The sequence below is a fragment of the Chroicocephalus ridibundus genome, chromosome Z (genome assembly GCF_963924245.1).
Source record: "Chroicocephalus ridibundus chromosome Z, bChrRid1.1, whole genome shotgun sequence".
Lineage (NCBI taxonomy): Eukaryota > Metazoa > Chordata > Aves > Charadriiformes > Laridae > Chroicocephalus > Chroicocephalus ridibundus.
In genome coordinates, this window is record NC_086316.1 from 75,742,967 (window position 1) to 75,767,394 (window position 24,428).

Consider the following 24,428-nt stretch of genomic DNA (forward strand, 5'->3'; position numbering starts at 1 on the left):
CTGCAGAGCTGGAAATTCAGCACCTCCTACTCACTTCCTGAAAGCTTGTTATAAAATCCATGAGAGTCTGGAAAGTGGCACAAGACTAGAGCATCGAACGAGGACTGTTCTGTCGCTGGGGATCCCACCCTGACACACAGGTACCTTTCCCTCCCCTGGAAAACAAAACGTTTTACATGCACAACCCCTGCATATCGTCATGTCCCACCTGAGGGCGAGAAACCCTTCTCTCTCCCACTGCCTGAAATCAAAATGTGCTCCAGGCTGAAGGAAGCAGAAGCCATGATGTGACCTCACCCCTGATTTTAACTCCTTCACTGTTTTGTTTCATATGATCCCTATAAAAGTCCAGCAGCATCAAAGGTATGCTATTAAAAGCAATGGCACATGTCACAGCAGAACAGCAGTGCTGACTGTGTCATGAAACTCTTCCCTTCAGAACTCTAAGAAAGAAAGAGACAGATAAAACAGTAGTTTAATGGTTTTCCAAGCCTGTTATGAGGATTTAACATGTCACAGTCACCTTGGTATTCCCAGCTTGAGACAGGTCTAAAAAGAAAGGCTCCGCTGCATTCTCATGCATTCAGAGCTAAATTATGTTCAGAAGGAAGAGATTTTCCTTAACTAGCTCAGAGGAAGGATAATTACACAGGAGGCCCCAGGGACACGCCGGCACTCAGCAGCACTTCGACAGCCTCAGCTGTAACTGCAGAGAGCCCAGAGCAGGGTCCACCTGGGTTTCATCTCCTCGCAGCAGAGCCCTTCTGAGCTGGTGTGGATTTTGCAGCTGAGACATTCCTTCAGCCCCAGGGGCCACTGAGAAACAAGACACTTAAGTCGCATTTATTACTTTATATTTCGTTTTCTGACAGGGAAAACTAAACACTGGTTTACATATAAACACTGTTCCACTTGAGCAGGGAAGAGAGCACTTTATGCCCCAGCATGTTCCCTTTAAGGATGACATGACAGAAACACAGTGGGTACCTTCATGTACCAACAGACATCAAAGCTGAGACTGCATTCACAGCAAACAGAGGATAACATTTTGTTATTGCTTGATGTGAATGGAGGGCTGGGCTGACCAGAGAACTGTTCTGCTGCCAGAAGGAAGAAGAGCCACTGCGAAATGCCACTTTGCTCGCTAACTGGCAGAGAGCGGAAACATAGCACAGATTTCCATCAGTACCCGAAGAACTAAGGTTGCATCTAAGGGCAGAATTTTCCTGACTTAGAACCTGAAATAGCCTTTCAGAAATATACCATCTGTTTGACTAAGACAACTGTGGAGGAATCCAGATAGTCTCAACAACAAGCCATCGGTACCACGAAATTTACCTCAGCTGAAGCGGGAGATCGATCTGCTTTAATAAGTAGTCAGATAAATGGATGGACACAATAAGAGTTCATTAATTTTTAATAGTTTGTCAAAATGAAGTAAAAAAACCCACCACTTTTACATTGCAGTTCCCATTCACATAGCAAAGAGCTTTCTTCAATTTAACCACTCTAAATGCCCACAGGACAACTTGACTCACCTTTCTCTAAGCCTTCGGAACCATGTCAAACAAGGTATGCTCCCTTCAGCAACCAACCACATTTCAAAAGTGCCTATATCACTCTTGGATTCTTCTCAGGAAGGAGGGCAGAAAAAAAAAAAAGAAAAATAAAAAAAAAAGAGATTCTAGTCTGTTGCCTGTGGTAACAAATTGACCTACCCAAGGGATTTCCATTTTGCCAGATGTCTTAAGAATAAATCAGTATGCCTTCTAATTCACATGAATTAGCATCTTCCTGCTCAGAAGATCTGCAAATTCATTAACCTGAACAAAGACATATAAAGCTACTAAGTTTATTTGATTTACAACACAGTTTCCAACAAACAGCTTTCTACCAGTCGCTCCATCCTTTCTGCCCACTGGACAGTGACTGATAACAGCTGGGACACATGTGACTGCTTGGAAGGGTTTTCCAGATTCCTGTGCTAAGAGGACACATATTCAATACTAACCACATTTAACTTCAGGACTATTTCCTACAGGAAATCCAGGAAAGCGCTACTTAAAGTATTCATCGCAATAACCCTCCACATTGCCAAACCTCACCAGGTGCTCCCCTGGTCATCTGTAAATTCTCTGGTCAGTAAAGATCCAGGGCTTACACACACATACACAAGTATCACAACCCACAGGTAGACAGCACCCTCGTTGTTTCCTTCCACAACCCAGACACCCCTATCTTGGGGCTGACAGACATTTCCAGTCCCGATGAGACGCTGCAGCTGCTGCTTGGCTCTGCTTACCAAGCTTCACATGAACATCTGGTTCTTGCCAGAATTTTCACAGCCTCAGGCTCAGTGTCCCACCACTTTTATGGGCCTAACATTGGTGAATAAAGTACTGAAATCTACCCAGGAAGGGCCTAACTTTCATATACAAAAGCTATATATCACTGTCTTGTCTAAATCTCTATTACTGCCATAGCCCATGGGCATCAGAGTGACATTGCACAGTGGCAAGATATCCAAGTATTCCCCACTGTTTCATGAACTTGGGAGAACTAGCAGGACAACATGATGGCCAATCTACACAAAATTGAGCAAATCCATAATTAGTATACTGTGCTGAACCAATTATCAAATGAAACATACACCTGACTATTTTGCTGAATCATCCAGTCTGATCACTTCAGTGAACTGGGTAATTTCATGCCTCCTGCAGATACTGTCACTTTTCAGCTCAGCTTTTGCATAAAACTTGGTAAGTGTATACAGCACAGCTCAGTTTGCAACAGAGCTTCATAGTGCTCCACTTCTTCCATCCTTACCAAAGTTACTGGATAACTTAAACAGAACAAATTAAAAAACTTGGTAGGAAACCCTTTCTGGCAGTTACAAACACTCAAATCAAAACCACATTCTCATTGGAGCAGAAGGACCAACTTTGTAGATCCTTTGGTAAAGGGGTTTAATTGTGCTTTTTTTTTTTTTTTAAGTAAAACTCAGTTCTCATCAGCAAAAGAAGCCTTCTCTTAAAAGACCCTACTACTCTAAAAGGTATTTCATACAACAGAAGGAGTGACAATTCAATTTACTTCCTATGATGGTTTAATGTAGTAGGCAGTTAATGTAAGTAGGCTTCTAAACACTTTCAATGACAAAATAGATTCAGACAGTTAGAGACATCTGGGTCTCGTTTACAGGTTAATCTGTTACCAGATTTGATTTGACACACTGACTTAACATCACACAGATTTTCAGCCTCCTGAAATGAAGAGTTTCATATGCATTCTTGTTTGTTGCTTAGCTCAAGAACTCACCTACCTGAAATATTCCTTGAACTATTTCAGCAACAGAAATTAACAGGTGAAAAAAAACAGGTGAAAAAATGTTACAGAAATTAAAAAAAAAAATTATAAACGGTGTTGCAAAAGATACACCATGGGTACTCCAGCTGTGAATAGAGTTTTGGACAGAAAAAAATCAAACCCGTATCTCAAAAAACTACTAACTGAAAACAAAGTGTCTTACTAGGAGAATATAGGACAGGAAAAATGGAACTGAAACTATGTACACAACTTGTAGAAAGCCACCGTAACAGGGAACAAAACGCAGGAGGAAAACTAGAGGTCTGCAACTGGTTCCTGCCCTGAAATTAGAGCAGACATTAGATTGCTCTTCCAGCATCCTTACACCAGCATTTCTGTAGAAAATAGTATCAGACAGCAAGGTCTTGCTGTTATCTTTTAGTTTGAAAACAAAATTTGAACTAGAGCAACTAGGACAGGATAGTTTTGCAGAGAGGAAGGGAGGGAGAAGACTCAACTCACAAAACAGTAGATCCCAAAACCCAGAACTCCCCTCATCTTTGAGCTTTAAGTGGATACAGTGATTTTACTAAAAAGCTAGCAGAGAACAGGATCTACAATGGCAAAATACAATCAATATACCATGATCATCAGGCACTGCAAAAGATTCCAGCATTTTAAAACATGCAGATCATTTTATCCCAAAAGCCTCGGGAGATCTTACCAATAAAAAGCTTAAAACATTGACAAGCTATTTTGTAAACCACAGCTCAAATCATTATTACATTAAGCATTAGCACTTAGTCAAATTTCTGCTTTGCAGTAATGAAGCTGCAAGAAGTTTACGTACAGCTGATCCCAGAAAAAGCTTCCTGAAAGGCAGCAGGAAGCATTCAATTGATTTCAGATAAGCAGCAGCTCAAATAAGCTTGACAATATTGTTTCTTCTATCTGGGAAAAAAAGCATAGTCATGAACCATACAGCCAAAAACGCTGGAAACAGATGCTGGGAAGCAGTGAAGAAAGTAGGAACATGCAAGCCTTGAACTTTACAGCCTCCTGAAACAGATTAGCACTGCCAGTGAATCCAGAGTGCCAACAGCCCATAAAATATTTTCCAGTTTGTACATGAAATATACTTGGAAATAGAAGAAGTGCAGAAGCTTCTACTTCCAGGGAGCTTGTGTGGCTAAATGCTGCACAGGAGAGAGAAGGAGGTAGTAGTTTTCAGAGAGGAGTGGAATAAAATCATGCTGGAATTTCCAATACCAGGACACTTTTCCAGGAATTCCCATCACTGCAGATGCTCTTCCAGGCTATGGGGCTATCTATCCCCGTTTCTCCTGCCTGCATGGTCCCACAGTTCTGCTGGCAGGCAGGCAGTCTCAATACACTTTCCCAGCCAACACAAAGAAGATCAACCCATTGAGCTCAAGTCACCCTTCAGGTAACCTGAACAAGCTGAGAATCATAAGCCATCTTCTGCCCGCTTTGGGACTTGCTGGAATGACAGCCTCCCAGTGCCCAGACAAAAATCTCTCCTCTAGCAGTTCATCTCATTATCGTCCTTTGAGGCTGCACAGAAAGCATTAGCTCCACTCGCAAAAGCCCCCCATCCTGTGCTGCAATACAAGGCACCTCAAAGATACACCAAGTCTGCGTGCTGCTCTCCAGAGAGCCCTTTACCTCATTACTCACCTTTTCAACTTCTCTGACAATAATCATGATCTCAATGCAAACTGACAAGTTAATTCTACTAAGTCAAGAGACAGCATACTCAGATGCTTATTTAGATAATTGTGCTTTGCTTCTTCATAACCTTCCCATAGACATGTTAACATCTACCTGAAATTTAACTCCACTCACAGCTTTCACCTCAACGTCCATTTGCTACTCAAAACCAAAGGCCTAGGCTCTGAGACTCAGTTAGTGGAGCACTCAAGCTACCTTCAGATGGTTTTATTCACCAGGGAAAGACTCTGAATCATCAGTTCTCCTGCCCTATTTCTCCATCGAGAACTGCAACCAAGTCACAAAAGAGTATTTAAAAGTTTACCTTGTGGTTACTGCCTCTCCCCTCACCAGCACCATGACAAAGCCAGTCAGATTCGTAATTTATTGTGCCCAAAACGTCAGTTGTTTGAATAAATCCAACAGTCCCACTGCTCAAACTTGATGCTGGAATTCCCTAAGAGACACGTTGACAACAATGACATCTCACACTGGGATCCCAAACCAGATGTCTCCTGCCCTGCAGGCCAAGGGGCTCTTCACACATCTTCAGTAGGAGTTTGCACGGCAAGAAGTCCTATCACGATAGGAACGACTGCAAAACAAGCCCTGGTATCTTATCCATCCAACTAGACGATTCCTAGGAAGGAGCATGACAGGATGATACAGCAGTACCTACTCTATATATTTACATGCTCCCAGCTTCTAGTCTTAGGAGCCAGAGGTGACATTTTGGAAAGTAGAGTTTCATACGCTCTGTTCTACCACCAAATCTCCTCCATCCCCAACTTAACCAGGGGATGGCAGCAGGCAATTTCAGGTGAATTCCACTTTGGTACTTCTTCAATAGTGAGGGGGAATACATGCTTCAGAGACCTTCCTTCACAATTTAGCCTCTTTGCTATACATCTTTGCTGTCACTTGACAGTGGTATCAGCTGTTTTAAAGCAGGCAGACAACACAAGCAAATCATATCACTCTCTATTGAGAAGAAAGGGGCTACCACTCAAAGAAAGGCAAGATGCTTTGCTAGCTGTTTGACACAGCGAATACAGTCTGTTTTTCTTTAAAAAAAAAAAACAACAAAACACAAACTAAAACTCCACAACTGTAATACACAAAAGAAAATCTGTCTTCAAATTTTGTGGGGCTATAAGCAGAGTTAAGTCCCTTATTACTACCACCGCCATTCCTCAAGGGTAGATACACATAGTTTGGTCGACTGAGTAATCCCTCTGAGCTTTGGCCTGACCTAGGACAGGCAGGTGAGCACCCCCTCTGATCAGTCTGGATCAGCTACATTTTTCTTGAGAAGTGGGAAGACAAACACACACAGAATTTTTGTTATGTTTTGCTTACAAACCAAGAGATGATGCTTTTGTCCACTGTTTGCTTTCCAAGGCGGGTGGGGAAGCAGAGTGTGGTGATGGAGAAATGGATTTGTGTAACAGAACACCTTTTAAACAAAAAGGAAGCTGAGGATATGGCCGACTTCCCTGTTTCTATACAACAGCTCCACCTATATACACTTACCATCCACACAGTAAAACCAATTGCTAAAAAGCACAGCTAGGAGAAATTCTCTAACATTTATTTCTTCCTTTTTTGGATGACCAACACAGATATGTTGCTGACGAGTCACTGAAGTTTCTGCTCAGCAGCTGCTTTGAACTGAGCAGTGAGGACAGGAACAAAATCTCTTATTCAGATCACAGAGATTATGAGAGGTTAATCCTCCTGACGCTGGCAACACAGACAACTCTGTCAGGCGACCTGGTTCCCCAACTAAGAGGTGAACTAAACAGTAATCCAAGCTGCCTCTTCTCTCCAATATTCTGTTGCAGCCTTTATTTTATTTTATTAGTAAAAAAGCAGCTTGGGTGCAACATACTGGAGTGAGCTAGTGTGGTTTTGACCCTCTCCCAGAAGACGTACTCTGTTAGATTGTGCGTTAGTCACTTTGCTTTAAGGAGTTCCCTGCAGGTTACAGATTTCTCCTGAACTTTTAACCATTTTATGATCAGAAGAGACAACATCCTTACTCCTGAATCCATTTCTGATTACAAAAATGATAAATCCATCAAATCATTCAGAACTTTTAGATATAGAAGATAAATACTACTGGGCAGAGAATAAAGGAGGCTTCCAATTTTCAGTGGCATAAATTATCCTTCTTTCAAGTTCTATAAGGTTCAGAAATATATTATTTTAAGTTAGTGGAAATGCCTTAATTGAATAAGGAAACAAAACACATGCTACTTAAACTTTACACAAAACAGACTTCAACTCATATAGGCCCCCAGCTGTCTAACAAAATATGCATAATGAAAGCCATATCCTTGCACCAGAAGGCAGGAAAAGAGACAGACTGATAATGTATTCAGTCTGCCAGGAGCCAGTCTTGAGTTGGTAAACTGACTTTGCTGACAAACTAATAGTTCAACAAGTTTATAAGAAAAGCTTCAATACAAAAAAAAAAAAACGAAACACCCACACACAAAAAAAGCCACACACACACAGACAAAAAAACACCCAAAAAAACCCCACACAAACAAAAAAACCCCTCAAGCCAAAGAGCAAACATTAAAAAAAAATAAAAACCACAAACCACCACACCACCAGGAAACCTTAGAACTAATTCAGAAACTACATGAACGGGCAAATTAGTTAGTTGTTTGAGGTTTTTTTAATTTTGAAAATAAGATACACCTCTTTACAGAGTAATTTCTTCCAAGACGCAAACCATACACAGTTGCTGCTCAGACACTGTACATACAGGTAAAGGTCACTTAAATTACTAGAATCTTGCCAGAGTTATTAGGTCAAATCACACAGCCTGGTTAGAGCAAGGTAACAGCTGCTAGAAGACACAAGTAATCTGGTACCAAACAAAGAAGAAAAAGCGGGAATTGCAGATACAATAAACAAACTTGTGTGCTTTTCCTTTGGCTGGCATGCGCTTCTCTCAGTCAACAAAAGCACTGATGTCCTCTGTATAGCCTCCCAAATGACTCAAGTTTCTACACTCCCTGTTCAGATTTAAACAAGATGCACCCTGGAACAAAAGTTGCTGACTAAACACACCAGAAGTGATCGCCACCTAATCACAGCCTTGGTATATTTTCTGGTAGTTTCGATTTAAGTTACAGGATTGCATGCAATCGGCCAACTGGAACACAGCTACTTGTCAAGCAGGACTGAGCACAAGCTTGCCCTCAAAGGCATCCAGCTAAAAACTGATACTAACAAATATCATTGTTCAACTTCAGAAGTCTAGCTTATTCACCAAAAGAGAAACAAAGATAAAGCAACAGCACATTCATGGTGGATTCAGTAACTTTTTTTTATTTTTTAAAGCAAAACCATGCCACCATACTACAGCAAATGATAAGCTCCCAGGAAAAACAGCACCTATGTTTTCCTGCACCAAATAATGAAGCAGGATTGGTCCAATTTGAAAAATAGTTTCAGTGAAGTTATTAATATTGTGTTACTTAAATATTTACTTGCTTGAGTTCACAAACCAGAGAAGAGATTAATATCTAGGAGACAGAAGTAAGTTGACTGTGAGCATTAAGAAATAGTAAAACAACTGTTTGGGATACAAGTTATGGTTTAACTGAATGACGTTCCCAGGCAGGAATGGGAGATCTAACAGAAGACTCCTTGCAGTCTTAATTCTCTGGCAGACTGACTTTACTCTTAGCATTCACAAACTGCTCAGACAACACTGGTCCCTGGAGGACACACACAAATTGGATAGTTAGACTGGCACCAATGTTTCTGCAGGTTTTGGTTGCTTAAGGTCTTGGGACATAGGTCACTTCCCCCAGAAGGAAGCTGAAGTAGACGGTTCGGGGGTGTTTAGTTGTTTGGGGTTTTTTTTAAGTTAAGTTTGTAAAGAAAGAATGTGTTTTATAAAATTCAGCCTTGAGACTGATACCAGAGCAAACATGCTATTTTAACACCATCTGGGAGAAGCAGATGAATGGCTGCTCCCCATGGCAGTTCTACATTATCTGAAGGAGCCGCAATCACCTGCCAATGATTTTGTTTTGACACAGCATGTACACAAAGGACTGAACCAAAACCAGGTCTTACTAATGACAAGGATTATGTCCAAGACTGCTCTCCTGAAACCCATGCTGTTTGCTTGCATTTGGGCCTCCATAAAAATTAAAGTGAAATTCCATCAGGCTAAATGCCATTAGAATCAAAATCATTAACTAAAATAAATAGCTCTAGGTAACAATTGAATATAAGCAAGTTCCCTCAGAAGTAGTTTGGGGGTTTTATTATTAAAGTTTACACCTAAGCAAGATGCTACATAAAAATTTTACCTTAATATACAATTTGTCTATACCAAGTAGTTGTCAGAGCAGTAATTCACATCACAATGAAGTTAGTGCTGTGAGGATCATAAGACTGAACCCCTTTGGGGTCACAAACTCTAATGTTGGTTCTCCCGTCACCTGTACCACTGAAGTCATTTAAAATCATTCCTGACTTCCAGCCTACAATTTAATTAATGGCACGCTTATACCTTCTGTATCTTATGTCAACACTAGCCTCCACCTTACTGTTTTTCTTCACCCCGTGTTTAATTTCCTGATGTTCTTAATGGACAGAAGCCATAGATCTCATCAGTTTCTGTTTATCAGACAGAAGAAGCCACAGCCTTATAATCATTTTACCATAGAGACTGAAAGGAAGAGAGAGTCAGACAAGGTTTTCTCCATTTGGTCCTACCCAAGTTCATCCTTCCTGAGCAAGGTCAGCCAGTGCAGGCCACAGCATGCAAGGGCAAATTACTCGTGCCTTTGTCCTTTCCCCAGCATGTACTGATATCACCTTCTCCTCTCCCCACAATTATTCTGTACTGGTTGACACCACAGTGCTGAGTCAAGAGGCCTCCCCAACACCTCTCCTTTCACCAGCTTTGCATTTTTCAAAACTTCTTGTCATTTGCTGTTAAGTGCATAGCTTTTCTACATGATATCAAGTAATTTTCATTATTGTTGTCCTCGAGGCCATTGAATCCTTCACATGTTATAATTATCTACTTCCAAATCGATTATACCATTAGGACTTGTCCTAAAAAAACCCAACTCTGACACACACATTCCCACTTTTCTTGCCACACCACAAGCAGAAGACATCTATCTGCTTCTCCCACCAGTCCGTAGCTTCTGCTACAGCCAATTCCTTATGCGCTTTACATGTCTTTTGCCAATTCCAATTTTCTTCAAAAAGAAGTGTCTGCTATGGTGATTTGTGAGATATTACAAAAGTCCAAATAGATGCACACTTTCATCTAGAAAGAAGAGGTTAACCCAGAGCAGCCTTCCTCTCACAAACCCACACCACATTTTCTACCCAATGATCTTCCACACTGCTTCCACCTGTCTATAACATTTTTATTATTCTCTCTTTAAAGTTTATTTTAAACCTTGTATATTACCACAGCCTTGCCTGCTTTCGAAGTCAAAACTTATCCACATTTATCACCCATCTACTTATCTTCCTGCCAAACCACAAAAACCACCTTTCTTGTTCTCCAGTTCGGTGATGCCACTGCTTGCTTACAGCAGTAGTTAAAATTCTGTTACCAGAGTCCAGATTTCAAGTGTTGCATGTTTTAGCACTCTGGGTTATAGATTACCAGTCTCAAATTCAAGGTGTTAAGGTTTTGTTACCACCCCATATATCTGTATCATTTTCAGTGTCATTCTTGTAAGAAACAATTCCTACAGTTCATGGATCATACTCAAACCATCTTTACCCAACTCCCTGTCCCTGTGTACAGCAGTCCAATATCTTACTGGCTGTTTCTCCTTTTCATGTTACCAAAGCACCTTCTGTTATCTGCTTTAATACCCTTTGCGAGACGTCACCTTGTCTGCTGAGGTGGAATCCCCTGCCTTAGCCCTGAACTTCCCGATCCTCAAGATACACCTTCCTTTACAAACCAACGTTTTGCCCACACCTCTCAGAGGTTCTCTGTTTGCTCACCTTACCCTGACGCAATGATCAGGTGAATCATCAGCTCTTGGGCTATTTCCTAGGTGGAGCCTTTTCTTGTTATTTGAGATGCTAATATTTACCCCTGTGGCTTCACTGAATTTCATGCCTTCCTCCATATTCAAGCATCTCATTTCACCAAATAGCTCCTTCAGTTTCTCTAGAGGCTCAACAGTTGCTGGTCTACATGATTATCTGTTTAACTTAACCTAGGTAAAGTTGCAATCACTCAAACCAAGTTCACTTCTACGTCTGGCTTCCCTGAAGCATCTTCCGTGCATCTTAATGGCACATCTACAGTTAACTTCATCGATTTTATGGCTTCAGTCACTGTCTGATGATGAAACTGCCAAATAACACAGCTCTCTGCACCCAGCCATTACCAACAGCATTCGTTCTCTGGTGTGACGAGTCAATTTCTCACAGTGACAACACCCAGAAATACTTCTCTCTAACCATATTACGAGATTTCTACCCACATTTAAATCCTGGACTACGTGCGGTAGATCTCTTGCGCTATCACAGCAAAATCTCTTATCAGCTCTTCCCAAAGCAATTTCAGCCCAGCTGGTTCTCTTTTATCCACACTAATGCTGCTTTACAATTCTGCATCACTAACACACAGTGGAATTTTCCCAGTCACCTTTATTCCTCTCCTTCCAGAGCAGAGCATTCCCTCCAACATCTCTGTTCCCCTTACAACCCCAAACCTCCTGCTGCCCCTATGAGGGCTAGTTCTGAGTCCTACACCAACAGTCCCCTTCCTACCACTTTAGTAACAAGCTCTTCACTTTGCTTTATAACACTAACATGTTTGCATCCTCTTGGAAACAACCTCAAAACTACTAATGAAAATGATTTTCACTGTTTATATAATTGTATCATTTATAATTTCAGGATCATGTAATCCCTGTTGCATCTCCAACACCATCTCTTTCCTGATGCTCTATGAGGAAAAAAACATACAATGCAGGCCCCCATCAAGAATGCACAGGGTTAACTCATACATACACAGATTTCTCTCACGTGCTGCTCTGCTCCAATAAAGCCTGAACACATTTCTGTATCTTTGACCGAAGCGTCAGACATATACAGAACAGTACCTTCAAACTTAAGTTTACAACAGAAATAAAAGGCCTGTCAGCAGAGCTGTGTTAAGACTACGTTCCTCCCAACTCGCCAAAGCATAACAAAGTACTGATTTAACACTGCAATTCAATAGGTCATGGCATGTCTTCATCTCTTCTTAACCATGGAAAGATATGTAAACACTTCAAATTTTCTGATCAGTCATAATACAACAGTCACATACCTCTACTCAAGTAACGGACGTTATCAAACTTCATTTTTTCCCAAATCCTTAAGTACCATAAGGGTGAGGAATACAAATTTCATAATAGCTTCTCCAATCTAAGGAAAGGCAGGCTGACTTCTGCTGTTGTGATGCTGAAGCTAGAAAACCAGTTCAGTCTAAAAAGCATGAGTTTGTCACATATGATGATAATCAACATAAAGCTGATGAGAACTGCAGAAAATCTTTCATCACTTTTAATTCATAACCTGATCTTTTTCTAGAATACTCTAGGTTGTTAAACTAAAAAATACCTTGTCCTATACAGCAACATATTAGATGATTACAACAATCCATTCTGGCCTTATAACTATAGAGTTTCTAAGCAGTTAGTCTCCTCAAAAAACTCCTGCTAAAATGGAGCATACACAGACTCCACTTAATTAATTTGATATGTCAAAATCTAATAAAGTTTTGCACATGCAGCAAGTTATACCAGGTAGAAAAGGATGAAATAAAATTACTGTTTCGCATACATTTTTCCCTCCCCACCAATCCATATCCACGTTGCATGCCAAATTCAAGTCACAGACGAGAAGCTTACATTCAGATCAGGAGTTCAAGGTTGGGGGATGCCTGATCCAGAAAAGAACAAGAATTTATTTCGTTAAAAACCAAGACTTTATTAATCTATGAAATGGCATTATGATTTTGGTAGCGTTAGAACTCCCAAATCCAAAACAAAAGGCAATGTCAGCTTTCTAGTAATTTATGGTGCCTCAGACTCTCAAAGAGAAGCCACATGAAAAGTGCCTTCCACAGAGGCCAAATGATCTTCTGAAGAATGCCACCTGATTGCTTTTAAAGAAGTGTCATGATGAAGAGTAACTCATGAAATTGGGAAGGTGAACAAAATAGTAACAACACATAATTTTCTAAAATGTGTGTAGTAGTTTACTCAGCAGTCAAATTCCTTCCTCACCCAAAGCTGATAACCTACCTTGGCATCATCTCAATTAATGTCTAGTACTCCTGGTCCTATAGGAAAAAACAGTTATCAAATATTTCCAGAATAACAGTTTGTAGATCTCCAGTGTATAACTGCAGCCATAACACTCCACAGGGAATTCATTTGCAAAGGACTGTGGTTGTTGCAACAGAAAACTGTGTGATGACTAAACATGAATCATCACAGGTACTGAGAGTCTGAAGTCCCTGGACTTTTCCTGAAAACACATTCTAAGATTTATACAAGCCCTCAGGAAAGGAAAATGTCTCTAAAGAATTTCTCTCTAGAAATTTAAATATCTACATATTCTCACATATGTATATTTATTCCTTGGAAATTGCTATGTTTGCTAAGCAGAAATTTTCAGTTTACAACATAGCTTAAATTAAATTTGATCCAGAGTTTCTTCATGCCTAGCCTTTCCATCACTACCTGTCTATATGGAACTGTTTTGAAATACCCTTAGAACATGTTTTAGAACAATTGGAAAAAAACAAAACACAAAACTGAAAGAACTCAGTTTGCACACCAGTTTTTGAACAATCTGGTCAAGGATTTGATGAAAAAAAAAAAAGCTTACATTAACCTTCTTGTGATAATCAAGATGCCAACAATCAATACAGAGCAGAATAAAGCACACAGCTCCCCATGCTTGAAGTTTATAAAGGTGTCAGGCTGCAATCAGCTATCCAGTGGCACAAAAAAATTAGATAAATCTATGACAACTCCAAAAATTATGGCAAGCCAAGAGAGGTGGACAGGGAAAAGTCCCATGAAGGTTTAGAAGCACAGTGCACCTTCCTTAACACACAAGGCTCCAAATCAGTGCCTGACTCTGGGGGTTTGCTCTCTCTGCACAGCACCACTACCCACCCTGCTCCCCAGCTCGACTGCTGCCCTGGTACAGTTGAGCAGAATGTCTGGTGGCACAAAGTCAGAAAAACTTCAGACAGCAGGACAACACAGGACAGATTTGCTACAACATAGTAGAAGAAGTTCAAGCAACAACCCTTATCTGTTTCCAAGCCAACCAACCATCTCCCTGCCGAGGCCTTGGACAACACCCCTACATCATCCTCCAGAACAGGTTGCAGGTGATGAAGTCCCTGCATCAGTTCATTTTGCCTTATTCAAGCATGTCTGCATCACTGCCACAGGGCCTGCACCACTGTGCTGCCATAAAAGCTTAAAAAAATTACCTCCAGACCCAAACTCCCTTCCTCAGGAGAGGACAAAGACAATAGCCAGTTTTTTATATGTTGCAGACTTCATCTGGATAAAGGGGTGACCCAAAAAGTCATTTAGCATGCACTTATTTTTTTAATGATGTCACATCTTAAAGTATTGCCACATTGGCCTAAGCTGAGAAAATAATCATTGAGTGTGCCAATACTCAAAAGTGCAATTTTGTAGTTATTTTATACCTTATAGTTATGTCTCCATGGTGGAAACACTGGAGTCCGTTTAGTAGAGCATTTAGCCGTAAAGAATTAAGAGACTTAAGTCACAGGATCTTTAAGTAATAAGGTTAAAACCAGTATTCCTTAAAGGGACACGGTCAAGGCTGGAAGCCAAACTTCTTTTAAAAGTCGCCAACAGTTTTAGGCTAGAGATTATCACAAGCAAGACACCTCTTTTTATCCCTCATCAGACATGTCACTCCAGTCCAATTCACTTTCTATTCATACGGGATGTTCAACTGCAAGGAAGAGCATCAGGAGTCTAAGGTCAGCAAAAAGTTGTTCAAAGATCATACCATCTTTATGTTTCTAAATGCCCCAACTCACGAAATACTGGTAAGCAAAAAGGGAACAAAAGTAGTTCTTTAATCCCTTTAACACAGTTTCTAACCTATGCACCCTGCCCAGCAATGTTAAGACCTTTACAAATTTAAGCCTGGACAGCAAAAGTAAATCTGTGAACAAAGCAGGTGAGGTTTATATATACCTGACAATACCTCAATTTAATTTTCTCTTAGCATAGGATTTCCATAAACTGCAGGTCTCTGAACATACACTTTCACACTGCATGCAGGTACCCAGCTCCTGTACAGTTCTTTCCAAATCCTACCCCAACTCATCTGACAATAGGATGAACATATCGACACTCAAGCGCAGTGTGCTACAGGCAACATAAACCGAGTCACAACCATTAGCTGGCAGCATTTCCTTTCATTAAGAAGCCCTCACCTAGCTGTCAGAGACAGAGTACCTGACAGTGCCATGCTCCAATTCCTTGCCACTTTCCACAGCAGCAGGACATGTATCCATGCCATAACATGGTGCCTATGAAGCTCAATCAACATCAGTCAGAAGAATTCCTCAGCTGAGGACTTGTCGTCTAACCTGATCCCACAGCCACAGCTAGTCTCTTGCAATCCAGGCTGCACAAGGAAGGAAAGGCCACTAATTTCTGTAAGTACTCAGTGTGCTGTTTGTTAGTTAGAAGTGTAATTATTCAATTATTCAAAGTTAATAATGGAGAAAGTAACTTAAAGGACATTAAGGAATGTATTTTGAAAGCCTGATGAAGGAGCTGGGGATCTCAGCTTTTTGTGATACACCAAGTAAACCCCACTTGCATCTTTTCATTAAACTATCAACCAGAGGCTTCTCGGTTTAAATCTTTGTTGGTTTTGCTGTTTGGGTTTTTTAATCTGGATTCAACTTGGAGCTTTCTTCGCAGCTGAACTAGAAATATAGATGCTCATAGTGTATTTCATAGTGTATTTAAACTGAAATCTATGAGCCCATCCCAGAAGACAGTATTAGTCATACAAAGGCTGTTAAACAGAGAAATGCGGTAGAGTTCATATGCCTACCAGTATTTCTTCTGTTCTTTTAAAACTTGTAAATAGCATTCCAACTGAAAAACTGTTAAACAGGAGAACAACTATTTTGGATTCCCACTACAATTTACTTCTATAAAACAATGATTTAAAAGTCACCTGCAGTAGCTGTAATCAAATCAAATACAACATGGTACATCCAAAGACAATCCCTAGTAATACACAAGGGACATTCCAGAGGGGCTAATTAGATAAAGCTAAGGATAATTATTACAAAATTGACTGAGAGGAATAAATTTGAACCAAAATTGTGGTATTAGATGCAGGAATAAAGTATTAATTTTCTAGGTACACTGCTCCTCAAGTAGGAAGAACAGCTGAAGTCCATTTCACCACAAAGAACTACAAGCCATGGTAAAATATACAAGAAATAAACAGTATCAACACAGGTTGGGTGGCCCTAGATGTAGAAAGTTAGATGCAGGGAAAAGCAAGAGAGTTAAATATAACAAAAAATACTAATTAGAGAAAAATCACCATCAAGGATATCGTCCTCTCATCCCATTAATTGACTTAACTGCTAATGGTGAAGAGGCAATAGGCCTCCAATAAACATTTGTCCCATGCTCGGGAAGAGGCAAGTACCTGTGAGACCAGGTACTTTCCAGCACATCAGTAAGGGAAGATGACATTAAACAACCAAGACACAAATAATAAAAATGAGAAGGTCTAGGTAACGGTCGTACAGATGCCAGTGAAGAAGTCTGTAGCCCAGTGACATTTGCTTTAAATACAACCTGAGAGATTAGAAAACAGGCTCAAAGGACAGCAGAATATTACACTTGAGGAGACAATCAGGGCACACTTGTAGGAGGACAGGTACCTACAGATCACTGGGCACACCAGGAAAATGTCAAAATGTCTAAAGAGTTAAGTTCTGAAAAAAAGATGCCTACTATGCAACACCAGTTTGGAAAGACTGATGTAAACTATACAGATTTAATGCTCATAATTTTTTGAGATGACTTAGTAGTGCAGGATAGTCTCATTAAAGTATAAAATTACATAATATGGTGGAAAGCCAGTGAAACAGAGTAACAGTTAGCCACTTAAGAGACCAGTCATGATTAGTGGGGTTTCCCATATCAAATGCCTGCCATGCTTCAACATTTTCACTCCCAGACCGGGCATTTGCCATTTATACAAAACCAAGCAGGACACAGAAGCCAGTGAAAAGGCAAATAATAAAAGCAGCATTATGCACAGCAGTCTAGTCAGGTATAAGGAGGGCCAAAGAGAGAAGAAAATCCATCTGAAATCCTGCTAAACACATAGACATCTGAACCAAACACCCAGGATATACCTCTAGAACAGGAAGCATATAGGATAGGATATACCCTATCACAGAAAGCATCTGCCAAATTTTACAGGTCGCAGTAGACAAACAAAACATTATTTCAGCAAAGTCTTTGGCAAAGATGGCTAATGTATGCACAGGTAAGCATGAGCTGGCAATAGGAACAAAGCAGAATTTAGTCCTTCATTTAATGACGACGAGATCAACACAAGAACATTAAATGCCATTTTCATTTCTACAGAAACTTTAGAAGTATGGTCAGAAAAATAGAGACTGAAAAGAAGAACAAATTCAAACACTAAAGAGAAACCTTTCAACCTACAGACTCCAGAAGTCTTTCTATCTAACAAGAAACAAGAATTCTAAGTTGCTTTCACACACTTTCACACCAAGAAAATGCCAGGTACTAGTAATTTAACCTACCATAGAAGCAGAGTAAGGGAAGACCCTACACACCCTCATATCATCTCCCAATCTGTTTAGAGGACCACACACTGAATTATCTGGATGAAAAAGGAGAACAAGAGTTATCAGGCACATCACACTGGTTTAAGCTCTCTTGGAAAAGCACTGAGAACAGCTTTCATCAAGTGATTAAAGTATTTTTCAAAACATCAAGTAACACTTAATCACTAGGCATAAAAAAAAAATATATACGGGGGAAATTTCAAAGGAAATTTATAAGAGGATCATTTGCTGGACATACGCACTTCACATGCCTCCAAGTCAAATATTTGAAATAAGGTCCTAGATTTAAAGCAGCAGTTTCATTTGCTTGGACTTTATATGCCATTGTGTAAGTTACAACTAGCTCTAAGGCTGTTACAGTTCAAAATTAGGATCCTTCAGCATTTGAATTAAATCCAGCAGGTTGTTGTTGCATATTAAAACAGTATGTTAATAACAACTTTAATAGTTTGAACTGGCAGATGTCAAATTGAAGGAGTCAACTGAGAGGACACTAAGTGAGCAAGAATGCTATTCGAATTCAGGAAGCAACTCTGTACATTTCCTCAATCACACTGAAAATCACAGGGGAATTTCAAGAAGCTCTTAGTCCCTAAATTCTTAAAGCAAAGACTTCACACTGTTTGTTGAAACTTTTGTAGCAACAGTGTCCAAAGCTGAAGGAGCCAGGGTCTGAAACAGGAAAATGGATGACTGCCCATGCATCACAAGACAAATGTGGTTTGTAGGTTTTAAACATTCCTATTATTAAACAACAGAAGAAGCTTGACAGTTTAAAAGTTTTCTCTCCAATTAAGCCACCAATTACAGCTTTACAAAATCCAAAATTAAGTCTCAATGCAAAGGAGCTCCTTTAGTAGCAAAGACTCTTTTATCTTAAGTGTTATTATCCAAATTTCTAATGCATTCTATTTTGTTCCAACACTTCATACATTGGTAGCTTCCTGACTAATTGCAGCTAGAGAAAAGGAGTTCATAATACTTATATAGCAAATTCTTCATGAAGCATTATATTTTCATTAATACCCTATCTTTATAACCTGTACTTCCGCTACTGCTTTTAAAGTCCAATTCTGTTCTTTTCCATTTTGATCTACACAAAGACAGGCAGGCTATGGTTGAGGTGTTTTTTTGCTCAATTCTGCAACCATTTCAGAATACTCTCACAGCACAGCAATACAATTACCCTATCGCTAAGAGCACTATCTACAAGTGTGCAATGTAGGGAGTTCCAGAGAGAGACCTTCACCCTTGAGACATAAAGAGCTAGAGGCACTGCATGCAGCCTTACAAAGAATACCAAGGCTATTGCATCAGGGTGGGGGGGAAATCCTTTAAACACAAAGGAAAAGCCCTGACACGTGACTACCAGACTTCTAGTGATGGTATTTCTAAGTGCTCCACAAGATGAACATGCTTTCATTTCTGTTATCATTAACATCCATTTCCATTTTCCCTGTTTGCTTCTTTCACTTGGCTGTCAACAGAGTTCAATTTGGTGCACAGGCACTAGAACCCAAATTTTGCTGGCAATATAGGGATGTACAGTTAAGTTCGCCAAATAGTATTCCAATGCTCCAGATACTCTGACAAACCAAAAATGTCACCATATAAGAAAGCTGTTCCAATTCTTCAGAGCAGCAGCAACATTAACTGTAGGCAAAAAAAAACATCCCTAACTTCAAGATGGTGTCATTTCACGCAGCTGTCAACAACTTTAAAAACTTTGCAGTGCAAGACCAGAAGAGATCACCTAACTCAATCTTGCACACACTTCAGGCAGCCAAATCTCACACAGATACTGCAGATAGGGCCCCAGGACAAAAAGCACATTAGACAAAAGCATTACGCCCTTATGGGACCAAGCCAGGCACTGTGCAAAGGGATGAGGGAAGATGCCCACTGCCAGTATCCCTGCAACAGCAAAGCATTTCAGACATTGTTTGATACAGTGAGTAGGCTAGGCAAAGTATGAGACAAAGGGACACAGCTTTTACTATAATTATGTGATGGATAAGGGAGGTCAAGAAGTTAGGAATACAACAGCACTGAAGACACAGCATAAGCTGGTACAATGCAGAGAGAAGGAAAAGTAGAAAAGAACCGTCACTATAGTGAGACAGCAAGAGCTAGGGACAAAGTGGGATGTAATAAAAGTGAGCAAGTGGAAGGGTCTGAAGTATGTCTCAGGACAGCGATGAAAACAGAGCAAAGGAATCGATGACAGAGCACCCGTGACCGGGGTGATCCAACCTCAGCAGGGTCCTCCTTTGCTATGACCCTTGCAAGCTGTGCTGAGAGAGCAGTTTCTTCTGTCTTTAAGTCAGAAGACAGGAAAGATCAAAAGGAAAAAATTAATTAAGTTGAGATCTGAGGTAAAATCAAGACTTCCAAGAAAGTAAATAATGCAAGACTGATGGGAAAACTAGGCTGCTTCACTGGGATTAGTTTTATTTAATATGTACTATTTCCACAAATACAACACTAAACACAAACTAATAAAGCAAACTATGCCAAGAGAAGATTATCAGACATAATCCAGACACAGCTGCTCTAAACAGGAGTATATGCAATCTCTTTTGCACTTAAGCAGTACAATCAAAATACAAAGAAGTCTCCTCTAAAAGCCTCAATCATGTAATATTCAGGATTTGTTTTCTCCTTCACTTCACTTACACCCTTTGCATATTTGCCTGCTCCAAAAGAAGCCCTGAATTTGCTCCTACAACAGTGTGTTACCACTGGCTCACTTCACGCATCCTCTGAATACATGCAGGTGAGCCCAGGCTCAATAATTCCTCTCCGCTTAGATTTTCTGTCAGGTGCTTGTATGGCAGACACATCTCAATGATTCTGAAAAAAATAAAAAAATACCTGATTTGTCCCCTAAGAAGAAAATGTAAAAGAAACATACTACTAAACATGGGATCAAGAAGCCATGTATGTTAGCTGCTTTTTCAGGAACAAAGGCAGCACTCAGACATGTTTGGTGTGCACTGTTTTAGATTAGCCATTCATTAAAATACTATTAATGTGCGTAATTCAAGGCAGGGGGAATAAATCAATGAATTACAACACTATCTTTCTGGCTGCCAGGCTTCTTGTTACACTGCCACTTTGGGGTTTTTCCACATTTCCCTTTATCTGTTACACTGCAATTCAGAGGCTATTAACAGTGTCCCAGTCGCCTACATTTATTTCACAGGGTTTTTTGTTGTCTTTCTTTTTTCATCTCAGGTCTACAGCATCCGACCCCACGTTACTATGCAGTCTTACAAGTGCACCATTTTTAATGGAAAAAAAGCAGCTTTGCCAATTTCCCTATTAACAGCTGCACTGCTTTCTTAGCAAGATTAGTTCATTCGGGTGGAAAGGTAGAATGCAAAAAAGTGCCACTTTTTTTTTTTTTTTTTTTTAAAGTGACAGGTAATAGAGCTTTCTCCTCCTTGTCCCAAAAGTTATTCTTTTGTCACTGCTCCTGGTACCCGCTTTGTTTTTCAGACTGCTCTATCTCAGCATACTTCTATCTTATGTTTAATGGTTCACACTTGGAAGATCTTATCAGCTCATTCTTTCAGTAACGGCTATTTCAGAAAACACGTTTCTTCCAGCTTAGTAAATTGACAATATTTTGCATTCTTATAATAAAGTTGCTCAGTATCATCTAAATCACTACTGGTATTTTCCACTATCTTAGCACAGCAGGTGGAAGTGAAAAATATAATTTTCACAATAATTCTCCATCACATACAGTCACCAGCCACCTCAAGTTTCTTCTTTAGCTCTTTACACCTAACCGAAGAATAAGACAAACACAACAGCACATCGTTCCAGGCTGCTGAAATACTTTTGTCCCAAAGACTCTACAGACCAAAATTTAACACCTTGAAGAGGTTTCAGTTTCAGTAACTCAATCATTCAGTTCATGTTCTTTCACTGCTCTTAATAGATAGGGTATAAATACACCTTTAACATGGTCAGCTCCAAGTGGCATCAAAACCAGATTTCTTTAAAGGGCAGCTTGAGAAGGTTTTGAGGATGAACCACCAAAAAGAATGAATAAACACCTCTAACAGGTAAGCATCCCTGAGCTAATAAGAATCAGCTTCAATGAACACATTTTGGCAATGCTTTCAAAATGGACAAGTTTACCAGAGATGCTACGTGTGCTTCAGAGATTACAGACCTGGATCAAAAACACTTTTAAGATAAACTTTGCACTTGTACAGCTCTCTTAACCCCTTAAACACAACAGATGTTTAATAAAAGGGCTGATATTTAACTTAAAACTCTGCTACAAGAACAGCGCTCTCCCCAAAACAACGCACACTCAAGATACTCTGCTGTCATCTTTTTTTATTAACACCGTCATCAATATGAGGAATTTTATTCAAAAAGGTGATGAACAGCTGGATAAAGAGCTATCAAATCAACAAATGCGAGTGAAGTAGGAGCTAAACCATCAGCAGCACACCAGTGCCACTTTTTTATCATACCTGCCAAAGGAGCTGAGAACATTAAAACTACACTTTTAAGCTGCAGGGCACAGTTCGCATTCGGGGACACCCTGTGACCACTGCACTTGGTGCAGAGCACTCATGGGAGACATGTCCCAGCAGCATGAGTCCAGGCAGGTGGGTGTTTTTCCAGCGATTTTACCTTTCTTTTTTTTTTTGTCACAAGAGAGTAAGAAATTGAAAACTGGAGATACAGGGCAAGGCGATAGCACTATAACCCAGCCCGCTTCAGAAAGCGCCGCCTCTCAGCAACCTGTTCGGCAAGGGAACGGAGCTGGGCAGCAGGGCGAGAAGACAATTAGCAGTGTGCCTGAAATAATAACGCGTGTTACGGGCGAGCGTGCGGAGAGTGACAACCGCAACGTTAATTAACACCAGTGACAGCACCCCAGCCCCACACTTCCCCCCCTCCACCCCCCCCAGCACGGAGCCACTTCGCTCCCCCCCGCTTACGGAGCCACCCCGGCCCACACTTGCCCCCTCTCCACCCCCCGCCAGCACGGAGCCACTCCGGTGTCGTCCCCCCCGCTCCCCGCACGGAGCCACTCCGGTGTCGTCCCCCCTCCTCCCAGCACGGAGCCACTCCGGTGTCGTCCCCCCTCCTCCCAGCACGGAGCCACTCCGGTGTCGTCCCCCCCGCTCCCCGCACGGAGCCACTCCGGTGTCGTCCCCCCTCCTCCCAGCACGGAGCCACTCCGGTGTCGTCCCCCCTCCTCCCAGCACGGAGCCACTCCGGTGTCGTCCCCCCTCCTCCCAGCACGGAGCCACTCCGGTGTCGTCCCCCCTCCTCCCAGCACGGAGCCACTCCGGTGTCGTCCCCCCTCCTCCCAGCACGGAGCCACTCCGGTGTCGTCCCCCCTCCTCCCAGCACGGAGCCACTCCGGTGTCGTCCCCCCTCCTCCCAGCACGGAGCCACTCCGGTGCCCTCCCCTCCTCCCAGCACGGAGCCACTCCTGTGCCCCCCTTCTCCTCCCAGCACGGAGCCACTCCGGTGCCCCCCTTCTCCTCCCAGCACGGAGCCACTCCACAGCGCCCTAACTCCTCCTCAAACAAACTCCCCAAATCGGACACGGCTTCTCGGGAGGCCGCCGTGATCCGACTCTGGGCGGGAACGCTGCTCCCTGGCCCCTCCATCGGACACCTCACGCTTCTTCTCCACACAGGTAAAGCAAGACAACCCCCCTGCCCCCGCCCGCCGGGGCGGGACAGCACGGCCTCCCAGCGCTCGGCCCGGCCTGAGGCGCTGCCGCCACCGGCTCCGCCCGGGCCGGGCCGTCGCCTCTCGCTTTCACTCACCTCGCACACACAGCAGCGACATGGCGGAGGAGGAGAAGGAGGCGGCGGCGGGCGTACCTCAGCTGCGGCCCCGCCGGCCGCCCCCGGCTCTCCTCATGCCGCCCCGCTGCCTCAGGGCGGGCGGTGGCGCCGGCAACGGGGGCGGGGCCGGCACGCGGAGGGGCGGGGCGGGGCCGGGCGGGGCCGACACACACACACACACACACACACACACACACACCCCGACACCCCGCAGCGGCCGACAGGGGGCGCCGCTTCCCTCCGCCCCCTGTCGCCATGGCAACCGCCCGGCCCTAGGACGGAGGCGGGAGGAGGCTCCCCCCGAAACACATAGAATTAAATAATGGTTCAGGTTGGAAGGGACCTTAAAGCTCATCTAGTTCCACCCCCCTGCCATGGCAGGGACACCTCCCACTGGACCAGGCTGCTCAAAGCCCCATCCAGCCTGGCCTTGAACACCTCCAGGGATGGGGCATCCACAGCTTCCCCGGGCAACCTGTTCCAGTGCCTCACCACCCTCACAGGAAAGAATTTCTTTCTTCAACAGGCTGAGGGAGTTGGGGTTGTTCAGCCTGGAGAAGAGAAGGCTCCAAGGAGACCTTAAGGGGGCCTGCAGGAGAGGTGGGAAGGGACTTTTTACAAGG

At 42.1% G+C, this 24,428-nt stretch overlaps 1 protein-coding gene across 1 annotated transcript in view; it reads right to left on the reverse strand.

Moving 5' to 3' along the window:
- The window catches only part of UNC13B (unc-13 homolog B), a 216,744-nt gene extending 192,820 nt beyond the window's left edge, over positions 1-23,924 (reverse strand). Inside the window, exon 1 of the mRNA XM_063319831.1 lies at positions 23,785-23,924. Within this exon, the coding sequence (XP_063175901.1) occupies positions 23,785-23,806 (22 nt within the window). The 5' untranslated portion in view covers positions 23,807-23,924. The remainder of the gene's footprint in view (positions 1-23,784) is intronic.
- Positions 23,925-24,428: the final 504 nt, after the last annotated feature.